This window comes from Phyllopteryx taeniolatus, chromosome 8 (genome assembly GCF_024500385.1).
Source record: "Phyllopteryx taeniolatus isolate TA_2022b chromosome 8, UOR_Ptae_1.2, whole genome shotgun sequence".
In the NCBI taxonomy this organism is placed as follows: domain Eukaryota; kingdom Metazoa; phylum Chordata; class Actinopteri; order Syngnathiformes; family Syngnathidae; genus Phyllopteryx; species Phyllopteryx taeniolatus.
This window is the reverse complement of record NC_084509.1, coordinates 31,911,003-31,928,942: the sequence shown is the minus strand read 5'-3', so window position 1 is coordinate 31,928,942 and position 17,940 is coordinate 31,911,003. Positions and strand designations below refer to the sequence as shown.

General features: G+C 42.1%; 1 protein-coding gene across 3 annotated transcripts; it reads right to left on the bottom strand.

Moving 5' to 3' along the window:
• Nucleotides 1-1,475: 1,475 nt before the first annotated feature.
• rcbtb2 (regulator of chromosome condensation (RCC1) and BTB (POZ) domain containing protein 2) lies at nucleotides 1,476-17,526 on the bottom strand. Of its 3 annotated transcripts, none has more exons than XM_061781789.1 (12): nucleotides 17,308-17,524; nucleotides 15,160-15,301; nucleotides 13,641-13,791; nucleotides 12,387-12,553; nucleotides 12,139-12,297; nucleotides 10,884-10,991; nucleotides 10,670-10,812; nucleotides 9,008-9,198; nucleotides 8,048-8,174; nucleotides 6,555-6,694; nucleotides 6,344-6,474; nucleotides 1,476-5,939 (listed from the first exon to the last, which is right to left on the bottom strand). In XM_061781789.1, the coding sequence occupies exons 2-12, from the start codon at nucleotides 15,283-15,285 to the stop codon at nucleotides 5,799-5,801; spliced, it is 1,584 nt and encodes a 527-aa protein (XP_061637773.1). In that variant the 5' UTR covers nucleotides 15,286-15,301; nucleotides 17,308-17,524; the 3' UTR covers nucleotides 1,476-5,798. The 3 variants fall into 3 exon arrangements, with proteins under 3 accessions (XP_061637773.1, XP_061637776.1, XP_061637775.1); XM_061781791.1 differs by having other exon boundaries at nucleotides 5,823-5,963; nucleotides 17,308-17,526; XM_061781792.1 differs by lacking the exons at nucleotides 12,387-12,553; nucleotides 17,308-17,524 and having other exon boundaries at nucleotides 15,160-15,298.
• Between the last annotated feature and the right edge of the window lie 414 nt (nucleotides 17,527-17,940).

Sequence of the window (17,940 nt, the reverse complement as noted above, 5' to 3'; positions counted from 1 at the left end):
CTTTCTTGAGGCCGGCTGGGCAGCTCCTGGGCCTCGTTTAGGAATTCCTTACAAAACAAAGTTTGGCTATCTGTGACAAATATACCCAAACATAGTCATGTTTAAATGTGTAATTCATTTGACAGCAAATGACCGCACGGTTTGTGTGATGACATGAAAATAATCAACGTTTGAAGAGCCAAAACCTTTTGTTTACTGCTAGAGATAGGCCAGAGCTCCTAAAACATCAGTTTTTCATTGCTGTATCCAGCACAACCGCAGATGGTATGAATGTATCGGCCATGAAAAGCAGAAAATGAACGGCATCGGTTGAAATGTTTCATATCGTGCATCACTCGGCCAAAGATTAGCTGGATTAGGGTTACGAGGGTGACTGGCCTCGCTTGAGCCAATCGTAAAGATGATCCCCGACAGCAGTTTGATGGATTGTCACAAAATTGGTCGGACGTGCCCATTGAGGGAGGCTGCACCAAAAGGTCTCAACGAGCTATGCCCGCAATTGAACAGGAAGTTAGCCATTTTGGTATGAAGCTGCTATTTTGCCCACGCCGTCATGGCTGCTTTCCAAGAGATTCTTTTGGACTTGGAACATATTTCAATTGCTAAATGACGTGTTGGTCTTTCCACGTTTTGAAGGGCATGTTGTTGTTTGCTTGTTTGCGCATCCATTTGGACATATTAAATATGTTCTTTTGAATTAAATCATACGCCTAAAAAACTTCGAAAGCACGTTAAACCAAACATTCTGTTTCCAGAATGTCTAGTATGGTGACGAGACTGGTTTCAAATCCTTTTTTTTCCCCACTCTTCCCTATTTCTGGATGATTACAAGCTGCCAATCGGAAATAGAAAAGAAAAATGGCCACACGGGCAGCTTTTGTTGTCTCCTACTTCACATGCCGGGCAGCACCTCGTCACCCTCGTGCCACTTGGGAGGCGGAAACGGGCTGGGCTGCGAGGAAGCGATTCACTTATTTCCAAGCTGACCGAGCGATCGCTACTGAGAGGACAGGAGGGGAAGCCAGAAATGTCCAAGTGGAAACACACAGAAAAGACTTGACGTTTGACTTTGAAGACTCAACTGGCTGACGAGATAGAAATCCTTGAGTGGATACCTCAGACGGAGGTATGTACATGCTTTTTGGGTTGACATTTTAATTTCAAACCTTTTGATTCTAATTTATACAGATAATTCATCAAATTTGGAGATATATGCTTCATGTTGACAAATACGGGGGGGGGGGGAAGGGAACATTTGGAGATGCCTCCTTTATGCTGGCACACAAAGGAAATCGTTTTCAGAGTTCAAATACCCAAACTTTGAAGATTATTTTTGTTGATATAGAAGACAAATATTTTTTGTTGCTTTTCCAGTTTAAATTTCTATATTCTAATAATTCACAAACATGGGCGATAAGAGCTTTTTGTAAAAAAAAATTTAGCTTTGGAAAAAGATTGACACACGCAAATAAATATTCTTTTTTTGGGAGAGAAATTTATAAAGTCACAAAATTTGAACATGCACGCTTTTTGTCAACACAGAAAATTAAGTTTGTTGTTTATTGCATAGGAACAAACATTACGATACGTGCTTTTTGTTGACAAGGAAATTATTCAGATCCAAAAAATAAAACGAATTATGGAGATGCTTCCTTTTTGTCAACAAATATTTTTGTTGTTCTTCAGATTTAAAAAAAAAAAAAAAAAAAAAGGATGTATACGTTTTGTTGACCGTGACATTAGTTAGTTTTTTTTCGATAAAAAAAAAAAAAAGCAAGTCAGAAAATTTGGATATACTGGCTTTTTGCTGACTAAAAAAACAAAAGGACGTATGCAGTTTGAAAAAATAAAAATAAAAAATGCAGAGGTACATGCTTTTTGTTAACATATACAAGTGGAGTTTATCCTTGAATGTCACACATTTGTTTTTTTGCTTTCGAGGCACATTTCCCCAAACGGTGCGACTTTTGTTTAAATGTGTCACTTCCTGCAGCGAACATCATGAAACAAAGAGCTGTCAACAATACCGTGCAGTACTTGGAAAAGTGGGATCATCAGTTGTACGTGTGTAGTGTGACACCATGGATTTAGTAGCCCCTTTCAGACAGTCGGCCGCTTTTTTCACACCCTATAAATACATTGGTGCTTTGACTTATGATTTAGCTAGATGGTGGCAGAAAACGTCACAAGATGCGGCCACCATCAATTCACATTGGTTTCCTTAACAACGGAAGGACACTATCAGTTGGTGATAAGATGCTTTGCCAACAGCCAAGCGACCCCACAGAAGACGGAAGGACAAATCATTGGGTGTCGGCGTGTTTTGTGTGTTTGTGGAGAGCAAATGTTATTGGTGTTCTTATACAGTACGATACTCTTGAGTGCCAATTTTTTTGAAATGAAAAAACATTCTCGGGGTGGGACTTTTAAGTGTTGATCACAATTAATTAATTACAAAGAAATCAATTAGTTAAAAAAATGACCACATTTTAATCGGAATTTGTTTTGCAAACAATGCGGAACCTTTGTCAGTGCGATTCCCTGGTACACCAATTACACTGACGCACGCATCACAGCTCAGCTACCATAATGGAGGAATTGGATGAAACAGCGTTGCTAGGACTGATACGAGGCAAATTCACTCGCAAAGTGGATTGCTCTGGACTGTACACCCCTTTTAGTGGTCAACGAACAGTTAGAAATTGTGCTAAATAAATATCGGCAGTGACACATGATCCATCTTTTCAACTGCTGCGCAGAAACCATTTCGAGGCACGACCTGCACTTTTCTGAAAAGGAAAAAATCTGGGAAAATGACACTTTAACTTTAGGTCTGTTGATTTCTGGCCAAGGATATGTTATACTCTTTTTTTCTACTGTTAACAATATATCTGTCAATTATTTGATAGTCGCCCACTAAAATCCATTGACATTTTTTGGGGTGCTTTTTAGGACAGATATTGTTATGTGATTAATTAAGATTAATTACAAAGCCTCTACTTAATTCGATTTTTCACAAAAAATAACGTATTTTAGTGTTTTGAGAGGGGTGCTTGAACTGATTAATTGCATTTCCATTCATTTCAATGTGGAAAGATGCTTTGACGTACAAATATTTTGAGATCACATGTCTAGTCACGGAACAAAGTAAAGTCGTATCTCAAGGTACCACTGTAATGATAAAAGCAGTCCATTTTTCCACTGTCAGAGTCGTTAACAGAGACAGGATGGATGCATGCCAGGCGTTTAAAGTCAACGCCCAACACCCGCTTCGCCCACCCTACTCAATCAACGCTGTGACCCAAAAAAAAACAACTACTCAGCAAAATTCTTCACTTGGTTTAGTGTAAAAGCTACAGACAAATAAATGCAAGATCTTCTGTTACAGCTCTGATGAGGTCATTTTGCAGTATCGCATTTGATTTCACGATTCTCATAAAAGTCATCTTGCCTTTTTCACTGTTGGTAAGCAGTTCAAATATCCTATTTTGACCAGAGTTCTCTGTAAAAACTATAGGAAAGTGAGTGTGTGAACGAGGCTACTAGGAACAGTAAAATGTAACATGAATAACGTGAGTGCAAAAAGACGGTAGTACAATTCCATCTTTGGTTTAATAATAATAATACTTCCGCAAGTCCAAATATTGAGTATGTAGTAGCACGGTTTGCCGCAACATGCCCAGCAGCACTGAGGGCTACAGGAAGAGAGTCAGCATCATGAACACCACGAAGAAGGGGACGACAGACTTTATGTCATAAATGATGTCATCAAATCTGGTTACATACAAAACCTAATTTCGCATTCGGCAAAGCGGGTCGAAGCACTTCCTCCGAGTTCAGGTGAATGGCGATGGGGGCTGAGAGAAAACCGTAGGGATTTTATACGTCGAGTGTCTTTTTTTTTTTTTAAACTGAATGTCACCACAGAGCCATCAAAGAGGATTTGGTTGAATTTGCTATTTGATGTCTTGGCTTGGTTTGCGTTTACATTTATCATATATGTGTATAAATAATATATAAGAAGTTATAATATAATAATAAATGATGTACATGTACTTAACATAATAAATGTGATACATTTCGATTTCAAACAATCATATGATCAATCCTAGTTATGCTCGTTAGTGTACCACGCACAGGGATTCAGCTATCCCATTTCGCATACAGCAAATTTTGCTCTCTCTATATTCGTCGTGTCTGTGAGTATTGTTGTACTCTCTGGATGTGTGTCTGCTTCATTTGTGTAAAAAGGGGGCAGTTGTTTGAAGGTTTATGATGTAAAAAGCGCCACAGCTTTGTGCAACAGCGTGGGGGATGTTTGTGTTGACAGCAGCACTAGGTCACATTTCCGTGACAGGTTTCGCAGGTTGGTTGGTTAGATGAGCCAAATGAAATGACTCCTTAAGAAAGCATTTCTACAGGGGGGGGAAAAAAAAAAAAATATATATATATATATATATATACACCCCAACAGTTCCGCGGTTCGGTAGCAGTGGTATGCGTCGGTACGCTTGTGGACGATGGAACTTGACGTGCTGTTGGTGCAGGAAAGGGAATGGACTCCCTTCTTTTGTGGTGCAAGCCGAATCAGCTCTCCCTGAACTTTGGACCTGTTCACCATGATGTCGAACAAACCCTTTAGATGGCGCCAAAAGTGAAAAAATTAAAATAACAAACTGTTATTTGGCCAAGGCAGTGATCGAGAAAACGGGAAATCGCTTGAATGTTGATTTTCGCCGCCTTCTCTACTGCGATAGTTTGAATAAAACAATTCTGGACATGCAATGCATTTTTGCTATTTTCAAAATTTACCACGCATACATACATACATACATTTTATATATATATATATATATTATACGTCAATCTAAGATTATCATCATGGCCAGTCAGTGAACTATAAAAGGCTCTGATTATTAAGACAACATATGTTATCTTATGGCGGGAGGGCACCTGTTGGCGATCACCCGTTTTAATAGTAGGTATAATATTTGACACCAAATAAATCCATTATTCGTCTAAATGCTAGATTTTGTTTAATACTTGATTAATACAGTTTTACTCCGTTTTTCAGTTTTTCGGGGGGGAATTGAAAAAAAGTCTATAGTCACACAAAAAAACATTTTGCCAAAAACTGTCCAAAGCCAAGGTAAGGCAATGTTGGGAATTGGAACATGGCGCCCATAAAGCATGTGATTTAACCAATGAGTGAGTTCAAAGCTTATCCAGACTTTGTTTTCTACAGCTTTGGTTTGAATGTGTCAAGTGTCAGTTAAAAAGAAAATGTCAAATTGCACAGAACGCCGGCCGTAATTTACACTTCGACGAGTAAGTTGATTCAAAAACAGACGTGGTGGAAATTGTGTTGCCCAGATGAATGGCACAGACATTCTCTTTTTAAACTGAAATGGATGGCATGTTTCAGCGTTGACGTCAACTAGCAGGCTCGCCATTATGTTTCGCTAAATTACTCAGACAATTCAACTCCAGCAAACATTGTCTACATACCTGTCAGGTGCCTTGCGACATCCACTCGATTTATCCTTCTCACCCACAAATGATTTGGGGGGAATTTTCCGGCGTTTTTGTCGTCATTTCTCTTGTTCCCAAACATTACGTGAAAAGATCTGTACCACCGCAGCAAACTAAACCGGTGAAAACGTGGACACAAAAGACACCTCAACCTTCCGCCTGCTCATCTTTGAGGAACCGATAGGGCTTTTGGTCTGTGTTGGACTGCCAAACGTGGAAATCAAGTCAAGTCATCACGAGTGAGGGGGGAGGAGATCGGGAGGGTGTCAGTTTCTGAAGGCCCCGTGGCGGCTGGCTTTGCTAATAAAGTTCTTGAGCAGGGTGTGGTCCATCTCGGCGAAGGCCTGCGTCTGCGTGACGGACGTCAGGTGGTTGACGCAGAACTTGAAGCAGAACTCCTCCAGGTCCTAAAAAGATGAAGACGGCCCTGTCTGGTCAGCGGAAGGAAAGCCTCGTTACGGCGCCATACTTTTGAGAATCTCGGGCGTCTCACTTACGCCTCGAGCAGATAAGATGGAGGACTCCATGGGGGAGCGAAACTCGAGGATGCACATTATAAATAAACATATTGTAAAAATGCCGTTTCTCCCCTCTCACGGACGCCTTCCCGCTTCTTAAATCCACTATTTGTGGAAATACAGCATTCATACATATTTCACAATAAATTGACACGTGTGACCCGCATCCTATTTAACGAGAGGACCTCTCATTTCTCTCCTAACGACTTGAGTTCTTTCCTCGACTTCGTCTGAAGCAAAACAGTGTGCGGAGGACGCAGCGCAATCAATCCCGAGATGACCTCCGAGCTTACCCGGGCCTCGTACTTGACTGCGGCCGAGAGCAGAGTGATGGCGTTCTCCTCCGAGATGCCCCTCTTGATGGTCTCCTGACACAGTCTCTTGAGCCTGCTCTCCCGGTAGAAGGTGGCCAGATCCAGCAGTCCTAAGAAACCCAAGGGGGCAGAGAGCAACCGAATTGTTTCATGCCATTGTGTTGCGGGTGTGTTTGTGCAAAGTCCTTACCCACAGCATCCTCTGGTGGCAGGTTTATAGAATCAGTGTAGAGATACTCCAGGAAGGCTCGGTACACCAGGAAGGGGAACTGGTGGATTTCGATGGTGTCGTCGTCGGTTTCGTTCAGCAGCACGCGAAAATGTTCACACCTGGAGGGAAACAATGCAAAGATAATCAAGATAATGATGGGATGCGTGTGGTCGGATTGTAGCTGTCCAAAAAACTGCGGGACTGTATATTTAGAGGGAATAAAAAGGTTACAAATATATACTATGTAATGGCTGCATAAAAAAAGTGGAAATGTGATGTAAAAATAGTGGGGGGGGGGGGGGGGGGGAAGCCTACGTAAAATAAGGGGTTTCCCTTTTTCCCCAATTAGAAACTGAAAGAATGAAATGAAAGTAAAAAAAGTACGTACTTAGTAAAACCTGAATAAATTAGGGAAAAAACAATTCCTGCTCTAAAAGGAAAAAGATGAATGCCTTCTTAAAGGAAAAACATGGTATTAATCCTTGCTTATGTAAGGGGAAAAGACCATGTCATTAGGGCAAAAACCACTTTTTAATGCCTGCATAAAATTCAAAAACACGACTCATGTCTGCATAAAAAGGTACTATGTAATACCAAATAATGTGCAATGTAATGGAAAAATACTAATTCATCTCTGGGTAAAGGCAAAAAATACTGTATAACGCCTGCATAAAAAGAGGACAAAATACGTAATACAAATAATTTGTAGTGCCTGCATGAAAACTGGGAAGTAATTATGTAATCACACAAAAAGGCAGAAAATACTTTGTAAGAATGCTTAAAAAAAATACCATGTATAGTCGCTGTAAAAAGGTTCAAGAAAATACAATGTAATGCTTACAAAAAAGGGAAAAATATTATGCAATGCCGCCATAAAAGAATAAGAAAAACACTATGCAATGCCTACATAAAGGGAAAAATATACAGGGTAATGCCTGCTTAAAAAGGTCAAAATAAATAAACAAAATACTATGTAACGCCTGAGTAAAAAGGAGGACAAAACATGTAATGTCCACATAAAGTGGGGAAAATTTTTTTTTCCTTGCCTGGGAAAAAGGTGACCAAAATGTAATGTGTGAAAAAAATAAAACAAAATAAATATCATGTCACAATATGAACAAAAGTATTGAGACATCAGGTATTACAGGAACAGGAGAGTTACTGCTTCCACTCTTCTGACGTTCTACAAGATGTCAGACTTTGTGGGAATTTGTCGGCGCATTCGTGAGGTGAGGTTCGACGCCCCCTGCCTGATGTTGGACCTGAGAGAGGGCTTGCTGGACTTCTTCATCTTCTAAACCAAACTCCTCCAAACGTGCCTTCTATGGACTGTTTATCAAATGTTCTGACAAAGTTGGAAGCATCAAAGTGTCCGAAATGTTTTGTTTGTTCGTACTGAGGGGGTCCTGATTGATTAATTGATGAAGACCAATGTGTCCCAGTACCTCTGTTCACATGACTCAGAACTGTACCTGATTTTTAACAGGGCTTTGTGCACATGAATGCACTTTCCGTCCACTAGGAACTTAAGGTCGGAGATCTCAGGGCTGTCAAACTCTTTTTTCAACGACTGCGCGACAGTCAGGTAGTCATCACCATCTACGGCCAATGGGGAGAAAAAAGTGTTTTGAAAATCCTCTAAACAACGTACCCAAATACTGGCATTGACGAGCGTGACACGTTTGTGGTTTTGGACTTTTGACTTGAATCAGAAGCTTAAAGGCAGGAAACAGACTTTCCTGTTTATTTCTGCGAATGCTTCCACTGTCACAGAAAGGAGCTCGCTTGCACGACAGTACAATGGCACAAAGTAACAATGCTGGAATCAAAAAGAAAGACTCCCTTCTGTAACGTGTTATCATTGCCCTTGAATTCACATTGACACATGCCGCACAAAAAAAGGCTAACATACTATCTTAATTACCTGGATAAAAAAGGACAATACTATGTAACGCCCATGTAAAAAGTCAAAAAGTACAATTATAAACTACATTAAAATGTATTTTTGTTTTTAACACTTTGTTCCGGGCCAAATGATAAGATATGGGTCTATACCAGTATAAAGTCATCTGAATGACGATATCATCATGAAAATGTAGCAGAATAATGAAACCCTGAGGTCTCATTAAAAGTGGCCAAACATTTGCACACATACCAGTACAATGATAAGTCTCTTCAAATGTGTTTCCGTTATTTTGTCCATCCCCCCCCCCCCCCCCCCCCCCCCATCGGATGTACTTTGATTTTTGGCATGTCCAACACACTGCTCTGCTAGCTACAGTCTGTGTAATAAGTAGTTCAATGAGAATAAATCAGCATATCATCTCCTTAGTACAATGAATATGAAATAAAATGGAAAACTGACTTTTTGGGGGGGTCGAACGGGAAAGTCAGGACTGCACCCTATAGCGCCTTTAAACCGGCAGGCTTACCTACGGTGAGGAGGTGCCACGTGACGGCGGGCGTGGCGAAGCAAGCAAAGACGTCGTCGGTGCAGCTGAAGTGCGTGACGTGCGGGTTGGTCACCACCTGCCCGCGACACTGGCCCCACATCAACACCTGCCCGCTCTGCGTTTTGGCGGCGGACGTATGGCTGGTGTGGCATGCCGCCACCTCCACGATCCTGCAAGGAACACAAGAATAGACAGTGTCTTTTTCTTTGGCTTCTTTATGATGCCATGAAAGGGTACCAATGATGGCAAGGAGGAAGGGTGTGATGATAGCCAAAGAACAGGATATGGAAATTATATTCAAAGGGTGAAGTGATGAATAGTTACGTTAGCTTTACATTAGTTCAGAAGCTAACTCTAATCTACACAAAACACTGCAGATCTGCTTAATTTTTGGCTTCTGTCTGGTCCAACCGCTTCAAAATCAAATGGGACGATCTTCACCGAGCCGAGCTGCCGCGTCATGGGCAGAGAGCTTCGGCGTGGGGGGGCGGTTATTATGTCAATTGGACGAACTGCGATGTCACATTTTCGGAATAGGCAGCTGACAAAAGACTTCCTTGGTTCTTTTCATTTACTATTTGTATACAGTAGGGCTGTCTGTCACCATCGCACCTTTTTAGACTGCGTTCTATCAATCACTCGACGAATCGGGTTATTTTTATGTTTAATTTAAAAAAAAAAAAAAAAGTGTTTTAATTTGTATGAATGCTTCATGATTAAAACAAAATAATAAATAACCAATGAAGCATGTACTCACCAACCTCACTGAAAACTGACTTGAAACTGTAACTTCTCGGATACTGATTCATGCCAAGGGCTACTAGTTGAATATACTCTTCTGAGGGTGCTTCAAATGAAACCCTTTTCTCAATTACTGGTTACATATACTACAGCTGCAAATAACCATGATGTTTGTCATAGATTAAACTGACTTGTTTTTCCATAAAATGATTCCGTTACTGGTTTGGTCTAACGTCAGAAATGAGTGCAAAATGTTGATCATCGTTTTCCAAGGAATAAGCAGATGTTTGCAAATGTATTATTGAGATTCAACGCTAAAGATAAACAGCTTGCTTTCACGAAGGACAACAGAAATCAGATATTCATTCTATTGAGAGGTTGAAAGAGAGGATTGTAAATGAAACAATGGCTCTAAACAATTAAGTGATTATCAAAACAGCTGTCGATGAATCGATTAATTGTGACACCTCTAGTATACACTCCAAGCAATTACAAACATCAATTCTAACTTTAAGGACTCCTTTGATGTTTGATATTGGTTGGTCGACTACCTGTAGAAAACAACCTGTACTTCAGTAGCTCAATTAGCAGCATGTCAATGAATTCAAATAAAATCACAAATCAGAGACTACCTTTTTAAACCTTTATTCACAAATCTAAACCATTTACAGTTCATTATCCTTTGTGGAGTTTGACGGAAGAATGTGAGAGACATTTGTATTAATACACCTGGGAGCATAATGTCTCAAAATGTGAATACCACATTCTGGAATGACTGTGTATGACATCCATGGCTCGACTGCATTTTGTTTCGATTCGAGAAGCCGACGAATAAGTCAGATGAAGAAAATGAACATTTCAAGCATTCTAATCAATAATGGTCTATGGGTGTTTACGCACCTCTCCTTGTCTGTGCTGATCAGCGTGGCGAGAGAGTAATTGTTCTTATTGCCGGTGCCCAGTTGCCCGTACGAGTTGGCCCCCCAGGAGTAAACGAAGCCATCGTCTGTGAGCGCTAGTGTGTGAGCGTAGCCGCAAGCTACCTGGAAGGCGGGAGGAAAAGGGCAAGGGTGCGCTGGTTGACGTCACCGAAAGGCCAATCGCTCACTCTTACCTGGACAACCTTGACTCCCTGGAGAGCGGCGACCCTGCACGGTGTCTGCTGGTTGCCGGTGTTGCCCAAACCTAATTGGCCATTGCAATTGTAGCCCCAACCGTAGATCTGAAAGGTGGACACGAATAAATCCCAATTCAGGTTTCTTTTTTGGAACCTCATCTTGGCTATTCGCTGTTGAACACCTATTCACATTTTTTTTCTGCTTTCCGTCATGCCCTGGGATACCACACAGCCCAAGCTAAAAGGGCAATACTCGGAATCGTAAACCCGCTTTTATTGCGATTCATCTTTCGCGTCCCCGATCTATGGTATATTTTGATTGTATGGGTTTTTACACTACTGCAAAGAGTTAAGTCCGAATTTAGAGCTACAAAACTTCAGTTGTTGTACAACGTTGTGCCGCAACATACCGGCTATTGCTGAGCTCTACTGGATGTAGATGCAGTCAGTATGAAGAGCAAGAAGATGATGAAGAGAAGGTCTCCAACTAAACTGCAGCAATATTCGTTCCCACAGAGAACACAAATAAACAGATTTCTGTAATGTCGTATGCTTCATATTGGTGTTGTTGCCCCATGTGTATGAAAATAGCAGCTTGAGGTCTATACTGACCCTGACATCTGGGTTCATTTATAAATAATGTTTGCTATAAGCTAGCAGACTTCCATTGGACACAATTGTATGGTTTGGCAAAATATATTGCTGTTAAAAGACACAATATTCAATTATTTGATATTTTACGTGTCACTTTTACAGTAAACCTACACTGGGGGTGACAAAGAGCTTGAAGGAAGCACGCTTTGCTTTTTTTTGTTTGCTTTTTATTTGGAGAACTGAGCAAATGAAACACTTTCTTTGGCTGTTTGCAGGGAAATTCGGACAGAGCCCTGCCGCGTTGAACAAAAAAACCTCGCATAATTGACACAGACCCAAAAAGGTTTGGAATTGCACTTGTTTATTAGACAAGGCCTGACTAAATGAAGATCCTCCCTCAGCTTAACGTACACTGTAGTGACAGCACCAAAGCAACGTGTTGAAATTAGACGTGGCTTCGGCCTGAGCACAAGAACAGCAAATAGGTGAGTTTGTCAGCCTAATGACGGATGGCAGGTTCCCAAATATTATCGAATTCTCAAACCCCAGGCTGTGAATATGCGGGAGTTCACTGTAGTTCCAAATACACTCTCGGAAATGGTGGCCAAGTCAGAGTCAAAGTCTGCAAGTCAAAGGGGCCCAAAAAACAACACATTACCTCCCCGTTGTCCAGCACAGCCATGGAGCACAGCTGCCCACAGGCTATGTTGACCACCACTTTGCTCTGCAGGCAACTGCTGACCCGGCGCGGCGTTGGCTGGTTGGCAGTGGACCCCGATCCCACCTGGCCTGAATTGTTGTAGCCCCATGCGTACACCTAAAGGCGGAAGTGACACATTCACTGGCTTCAAAAAAATGCTGGAAATTAGATGGGGGAGGGGGGGCGCGGCGGTTAAGGAGCATGACCTCTCCTTCTGTAGTGAGGGCAATGGTGTGGTGAGAGCCACAGGCCACTTCAGTAACCTTCTTGTTCTGAAGGTTGGTGGAGACCATGGCGGGAATTAGCCCGTGGATGGTGGTCCCGTTGCCCAACTGACTGTAGCCGTTGTGGCCCCATGCGTAAACTTCCCCATCTGTGCAGTGGGAAGGCCGAGGCCAAAGTTAGTGATTCATGAAAGCATTTCCTTTATTCCCAATTGTGGTTGTGCCATTTACATCAACTACAGGCTTCTCATTGGCTAAAAATGATCTTTTTCTTAAAGGCTATGGTGCCACCTGTTGCCTGAGCATGAGCTTGACAACTTGCAAATGCTTTTTCATGTTGACTTCCAGTGCTATGAACGAATTGGTGCTTATTCGAGTTCACTCACGAGTCTGGCAAAAAAAAGAAAAAACACCATACGTCGAGTCAGACTTTTTAGAATCGAATGAAAACAAATCAAAGAATAAGATACTACGACAAGATACTGCCCCCGCCGTATTTTACTTCCTTTGTTTTACCTTACTGCGCATATGCAAAGTTGTACAGTAGCTTCCTAGTCCTGTAGTTTATCATGAACAACGGATGCACGGAGCCGTCCCTCCCAAGACGATAATCTCCGCGGAAAAAGAGAGGAGCGAAAAGAGCACGTAAATGACTGCAAGCAGTCTGCAGTTAAATGAATCGGAGAAAGTTGTGCAAGATTCATTCATCACATTATGGCAGATGATTGCCAGCAGCTAACTCGTGGCTCATGTTCCCACGCAGTGTAGATTTACGAAGTTTAGGGCACCGAGAAAGAGCAAAATAAACCACGGCCACGATATGGCGAGGGGTCCTTGTTAAAGTAACCCGTTAAACCAAAAGTGCCAACCTCTTTTTGGTGGTTGCCAAAGTTCGTCAGCACACCTGCTTTCTGGTGGTGTGGCAAAATCGGCGACCCCCCCAAAAAAAGCTGACAGGGCGTAACCAGGGGGCTACAGATCGTTTTCAAATCATCAAATTTGGACGATTTATTTGTTGGACAATGACATGTCTTGATTTCAGAATATTAAAAGGAATAACGATTTGATTGTGATTCGCTACTGTTAACACGAAAAGCGATTGGGGATTTACACGGCGGGTCTGAGCTCAAGAGGGAAAATAGTTGACTGCAGAGGAGTACCCTACTCTTGCCGGCAAAAGGAAATGTCGAAGCCTTCCGCGTAAACTTACGTGACACCATCATAGTTTCACGTTACCTGAAGTGGCAATGACCACATGCGGTCCGGTCCCATAGCTGAGGGACACGATCTTCTTCCCGCAGAGGATATCGATCCTGCGCGGCTCGATGGTGCTCTGCAGGTCGCCGAGACCTAAGCAGCTGCTGTAGTTGGTGCCCAGACCGAAGACCTGCACACAGACAAAATGCCACTGCATTTCAAATATACAATGGTACCTTGACATACGAGTTTTATTCTTTCCATGACCAAGCTCGTAACAACGTAGCAAATCAATATTCCCCATTGAAAGGAATTTAGATACCGTTAATCCGTTCTAGCCCCCAACACTAATTTTTGGTTACATGCACATAATAAAGAAAAATAGCTCTGCATCATCAAATATGAATATAAAAACATAGGCGAATGTCAAGGAATACACTGATTTTCTCAAGTGTAATTAAGCCAAAAGTTCATTTAAGACGGCATGGTCGAGTGAGCGATGTTAGGAACTCTGACTGCAGTGCCGGTTGGTTGATAATACGGTTCGTCGACGTATTAGGGTACAGTTAGTGCGTAGTGGTGCCTTGACTTAAAAGTGACCCGACTTACGAGTCTTTCGGGATACAAGCCATCACTTGGTCGATCTTTTGCTATGACTAGCGAGCAAAATTTGTAGATATGGCCGTTAGAGAGATGGTGGCAGCCAACTTCACAATGAACCAGTTTAGAAGATTGTTAATTTTTTAAAAGAGCCTGTGTTCTGGTTTCAAGCCGTTTATTGCCACTCCCAGTTGAAGTTTACTGTAAAACGAAGCATGAAACAAAGAGAATCACACGCTGTGTATTACCCAAAGCACATAATTTGAGAGCTTGCGAGCATTATGTTCATGCAAAATGCCAGAGATTGGCAAACAAACCTAGCATCCATTTTGCCTGAGTTATAAAGCGTTCAGTAATGGATATTTGCACACAAAAAAAGAGCATATAAACAATACTCACAGGTATGCATTCTTTATCCTCTGCGGAAAATGACTCATTTTGCAACGGTCATCCGCATTTTATCATCATCAAATCTGTGTAGTACGGCTGTATGTATTATACTGCTCCTTGGTGGCCAATGATGGACAAACTGTTTCATTATTTACACTATATATAACGTAATTATATAATAACATAAATACATGTAATAATATAATATATATAAGTATGGCATTCATTTCAATGGGAAAAGATGATTTTGAGTTACAAGCGTGATCACGGAACAATTCAACTCAAATATTTCCGATGGGAAAATAATCATTCATTTGTTAAGTGTTCCACTATCTTCAGTCTTCCGAAACAATGCTCTTTGTGGGGATAAAACAGGAGCAAGGGTGAGCCGTTCGCAGCTCCACCCTCTTCCAGCTCTGTCTAGAATTAGGTCCTGATAGCTAAAGATAGCGCCCTTCCATCTGCTTCAGCCACCCACAACCCCGTCCTCCCCCCGTGCGTTGCATGCATTCGGAAACCTGGCACGACCAAAGACGCAGGGAGCGAAGACTCGCATCGCCGCCGTTACCTCGTCGTTGACAGTGACATACAGGGCTTCGCTGGCGCCGCTTCCGAAAACGCACGCCTGCCGGATGAGGCCGAGTTCCTCAGGCGGGAGGAAGGCAAACACTGGCCACTTCCCCACGTCCAGCATGCCACTCGATCAGTCACTGCGGCACAAGAGGGGAGGAAAATATAAACATGTCCGAGATAAGAAGTTGTGCATTTTCAAGATTAAGGTTTTAATATTATGAGATTAAAATTGTAATGCAGCTAACGCGAGGGATAGGGATAGGGACAGGGCCCTGCCCCCGCCCGACCCAGAGTAGTGGAAATTCACAGGTAAATACGTGAAAATGTTTGTAATGGCCGAAAGATGCCACAAGATGGAACAAATGGAAAGAAAGTAATTGAGATCTATCAGTGTGGAAAAGGTTAGAAAGGTTATATTTTCTAAAACTTTGGGACTTGAGCGAAGCACAGTGAGTGAGAGCCATTATCCACAAATGGTGAAAACAAAGAACAGCCAACGAAAATGACCCCAAGAGCGCAGCGACGCCTCATCCAAGACGTCACAAAATACCCCATAACAACATCCAAAGAACTGCAGGCCTCACTTGCCTCATCTAAAGTCTGTGTGTTCATGACTCCACCAAAAGAAAGAGATTGGGCAAAAATGGCCTGCATGGCAGAGTTCCCAGATGAAAACCACTGCTAAGCAAAAAGAACACTATGGCTCATCTCAAATTCGCCAGAGACATCTTGATGATCCCCAAGACTTTTGGGAAAATACTCTGTGGTCTGACGACATCAAAGTTTATCTTTTTGGAAGGTGTGTGTGTGTGTGTGTGTGTCCCATTACATCTGGCGTAAAAGTAACAGCACATTTCAGAAAACGAACATCATACAACAGTAAAATATGGTGGTGGCAGTGTGATGGTCTAGGACTGTTTTGTTGCTTCAGGACCTGGAAGACTGGCTATGATAAATGGAACCATGAATTCTGCTGTCTACCAAAAAAATCCTGAAGGAGGATGTCAGTCCATCTGTTCGTGACCTGAAGCTGTAACAAACTTGGGTTCTGCAGTAGGACAATACTCCAAAACACACCAGCAAGTCCACCTCTGAATGGCTGAAGAAAAACAAAATGAAGACTGCGGCAGGGCCGAGTCAAAGTCCTGACCTGAATCCTATTGAGATGCTGTGGCATGACCTTAAAAATGCTTGAAAATCCTCCAATGTGGCTGAATTACAACAATTCTGCAAAGATGAGTGAGCTAAAATTCTATCGCTAAAAAGTTATCGCAAACAGTTGATTGCAAATGTTGCTGCTAATTGTTTCCCAACCAGCTATTCGGTTTAGGGGGCAATCACTTTTTTTACACAGGGCCATGTAGGTTTGGATTCCCCCCCCCCCCCCCCCCCCCCCCCCACCCCCTTGCTAACAAAAATCTTTATTTAAAAACTACATTTTGTATTTACTTGTGTTGTCTTTGACTCATGTTTAAATTTGTTTGATGATGGGAAGCATTTGAGTGTGACTGACAAACATGCAAAAAAAATAAAAAATAATAATCAGAAAGACGCAAACACTTTTTCACACCACTGTATGCACAATCGCACCAAAGTCAGGACTCGGGTATGTATTAAAAGTTTAAAAAAATAAACAACATAAAAAAGTAGAAATATATATATAATATGTGCTGGTTATTGGTCAGTGCAGTGATGGCTTATGGGGAGAAGCTGTCGCTGAGTCTGCTATTGTGAGAATTGAAAGAAATAGTGGTTACAAAAGCTAGACTTATTGGTCAGTCTCGATATGCAATACTGTAGTTTTGCATGTTGTAGAGAAGGCTGGTAATGATCATTTCGGAAAAGGGTCATAATGGGTCGAAAGGGGACCATGCTTAAAACGTCACGAGTAACGTTCCAGCACATTATGACGCCATCGCGCTCGTCTAACGTGACCAAAATATGACTGTTTTTCCGTCTAAATCAAGCACATCATAAACCCGACTAGACAAAAATAAAACGTATGATTCCGAGTCACAATGCACTGTCCAAGCAACATTAGCCCCCATTCGCTCGAAATGCTAAGCTAAAAACATCACCGTCCCAAACAAAAAACGTTAAGCTAATTAGCGTCAGGCGTCGCCTTGTTTCGCGTCACAGTTACCTTGCTTGTTGACACACAAAATAACTTCTTAGTTCTTCAGAACGCCCAATACTAGCTGGCCTTGGGGCTCATAAAATTACACAGCCAACACGTTTGTAAGGTTAAGTTGGCGTTGGGCACATCGTGACAGCGGGTTGGCATCGGCGCAATCTGCTCTCGCACATCCGCTAGTAGTAGTTAGCCTCGTTAGCTTTGTTATTCTGCCCGGTAGCGGTACTTCCGGCATCATGGCGATGCGTTCAAAGACATCGTGAGTTTGGCAGAATCTAAAGAATATACCAGTGGAAAAGTGTATATGGACAAAACAAATAATGTCTGTATAAAAGTAAAACTTGCTCACTTAAGTCGACCACATTTAAAATTAATTTACGTAGTACCATGAGCTTGCATCTTCTGAATATTGCCGAGTGTCGCATCTGGTCACATGCGGCATCACGACCGTGCGTTCAAAGACATCAAGGGTTTTACAAAATCTTCCAAACGTTCTATCCCACCGGGAGCAATCTGGGGTTCAGTGTTTTGCCCAAGCACTTCGACAGCGGACAGTTGGAGCCGGGATTCGAATCGCCGGCACCGACCCTTCGGTCAATGACGCCCCGCTCTACCAACCGAGCCACAACGTGCTTAAAAAAG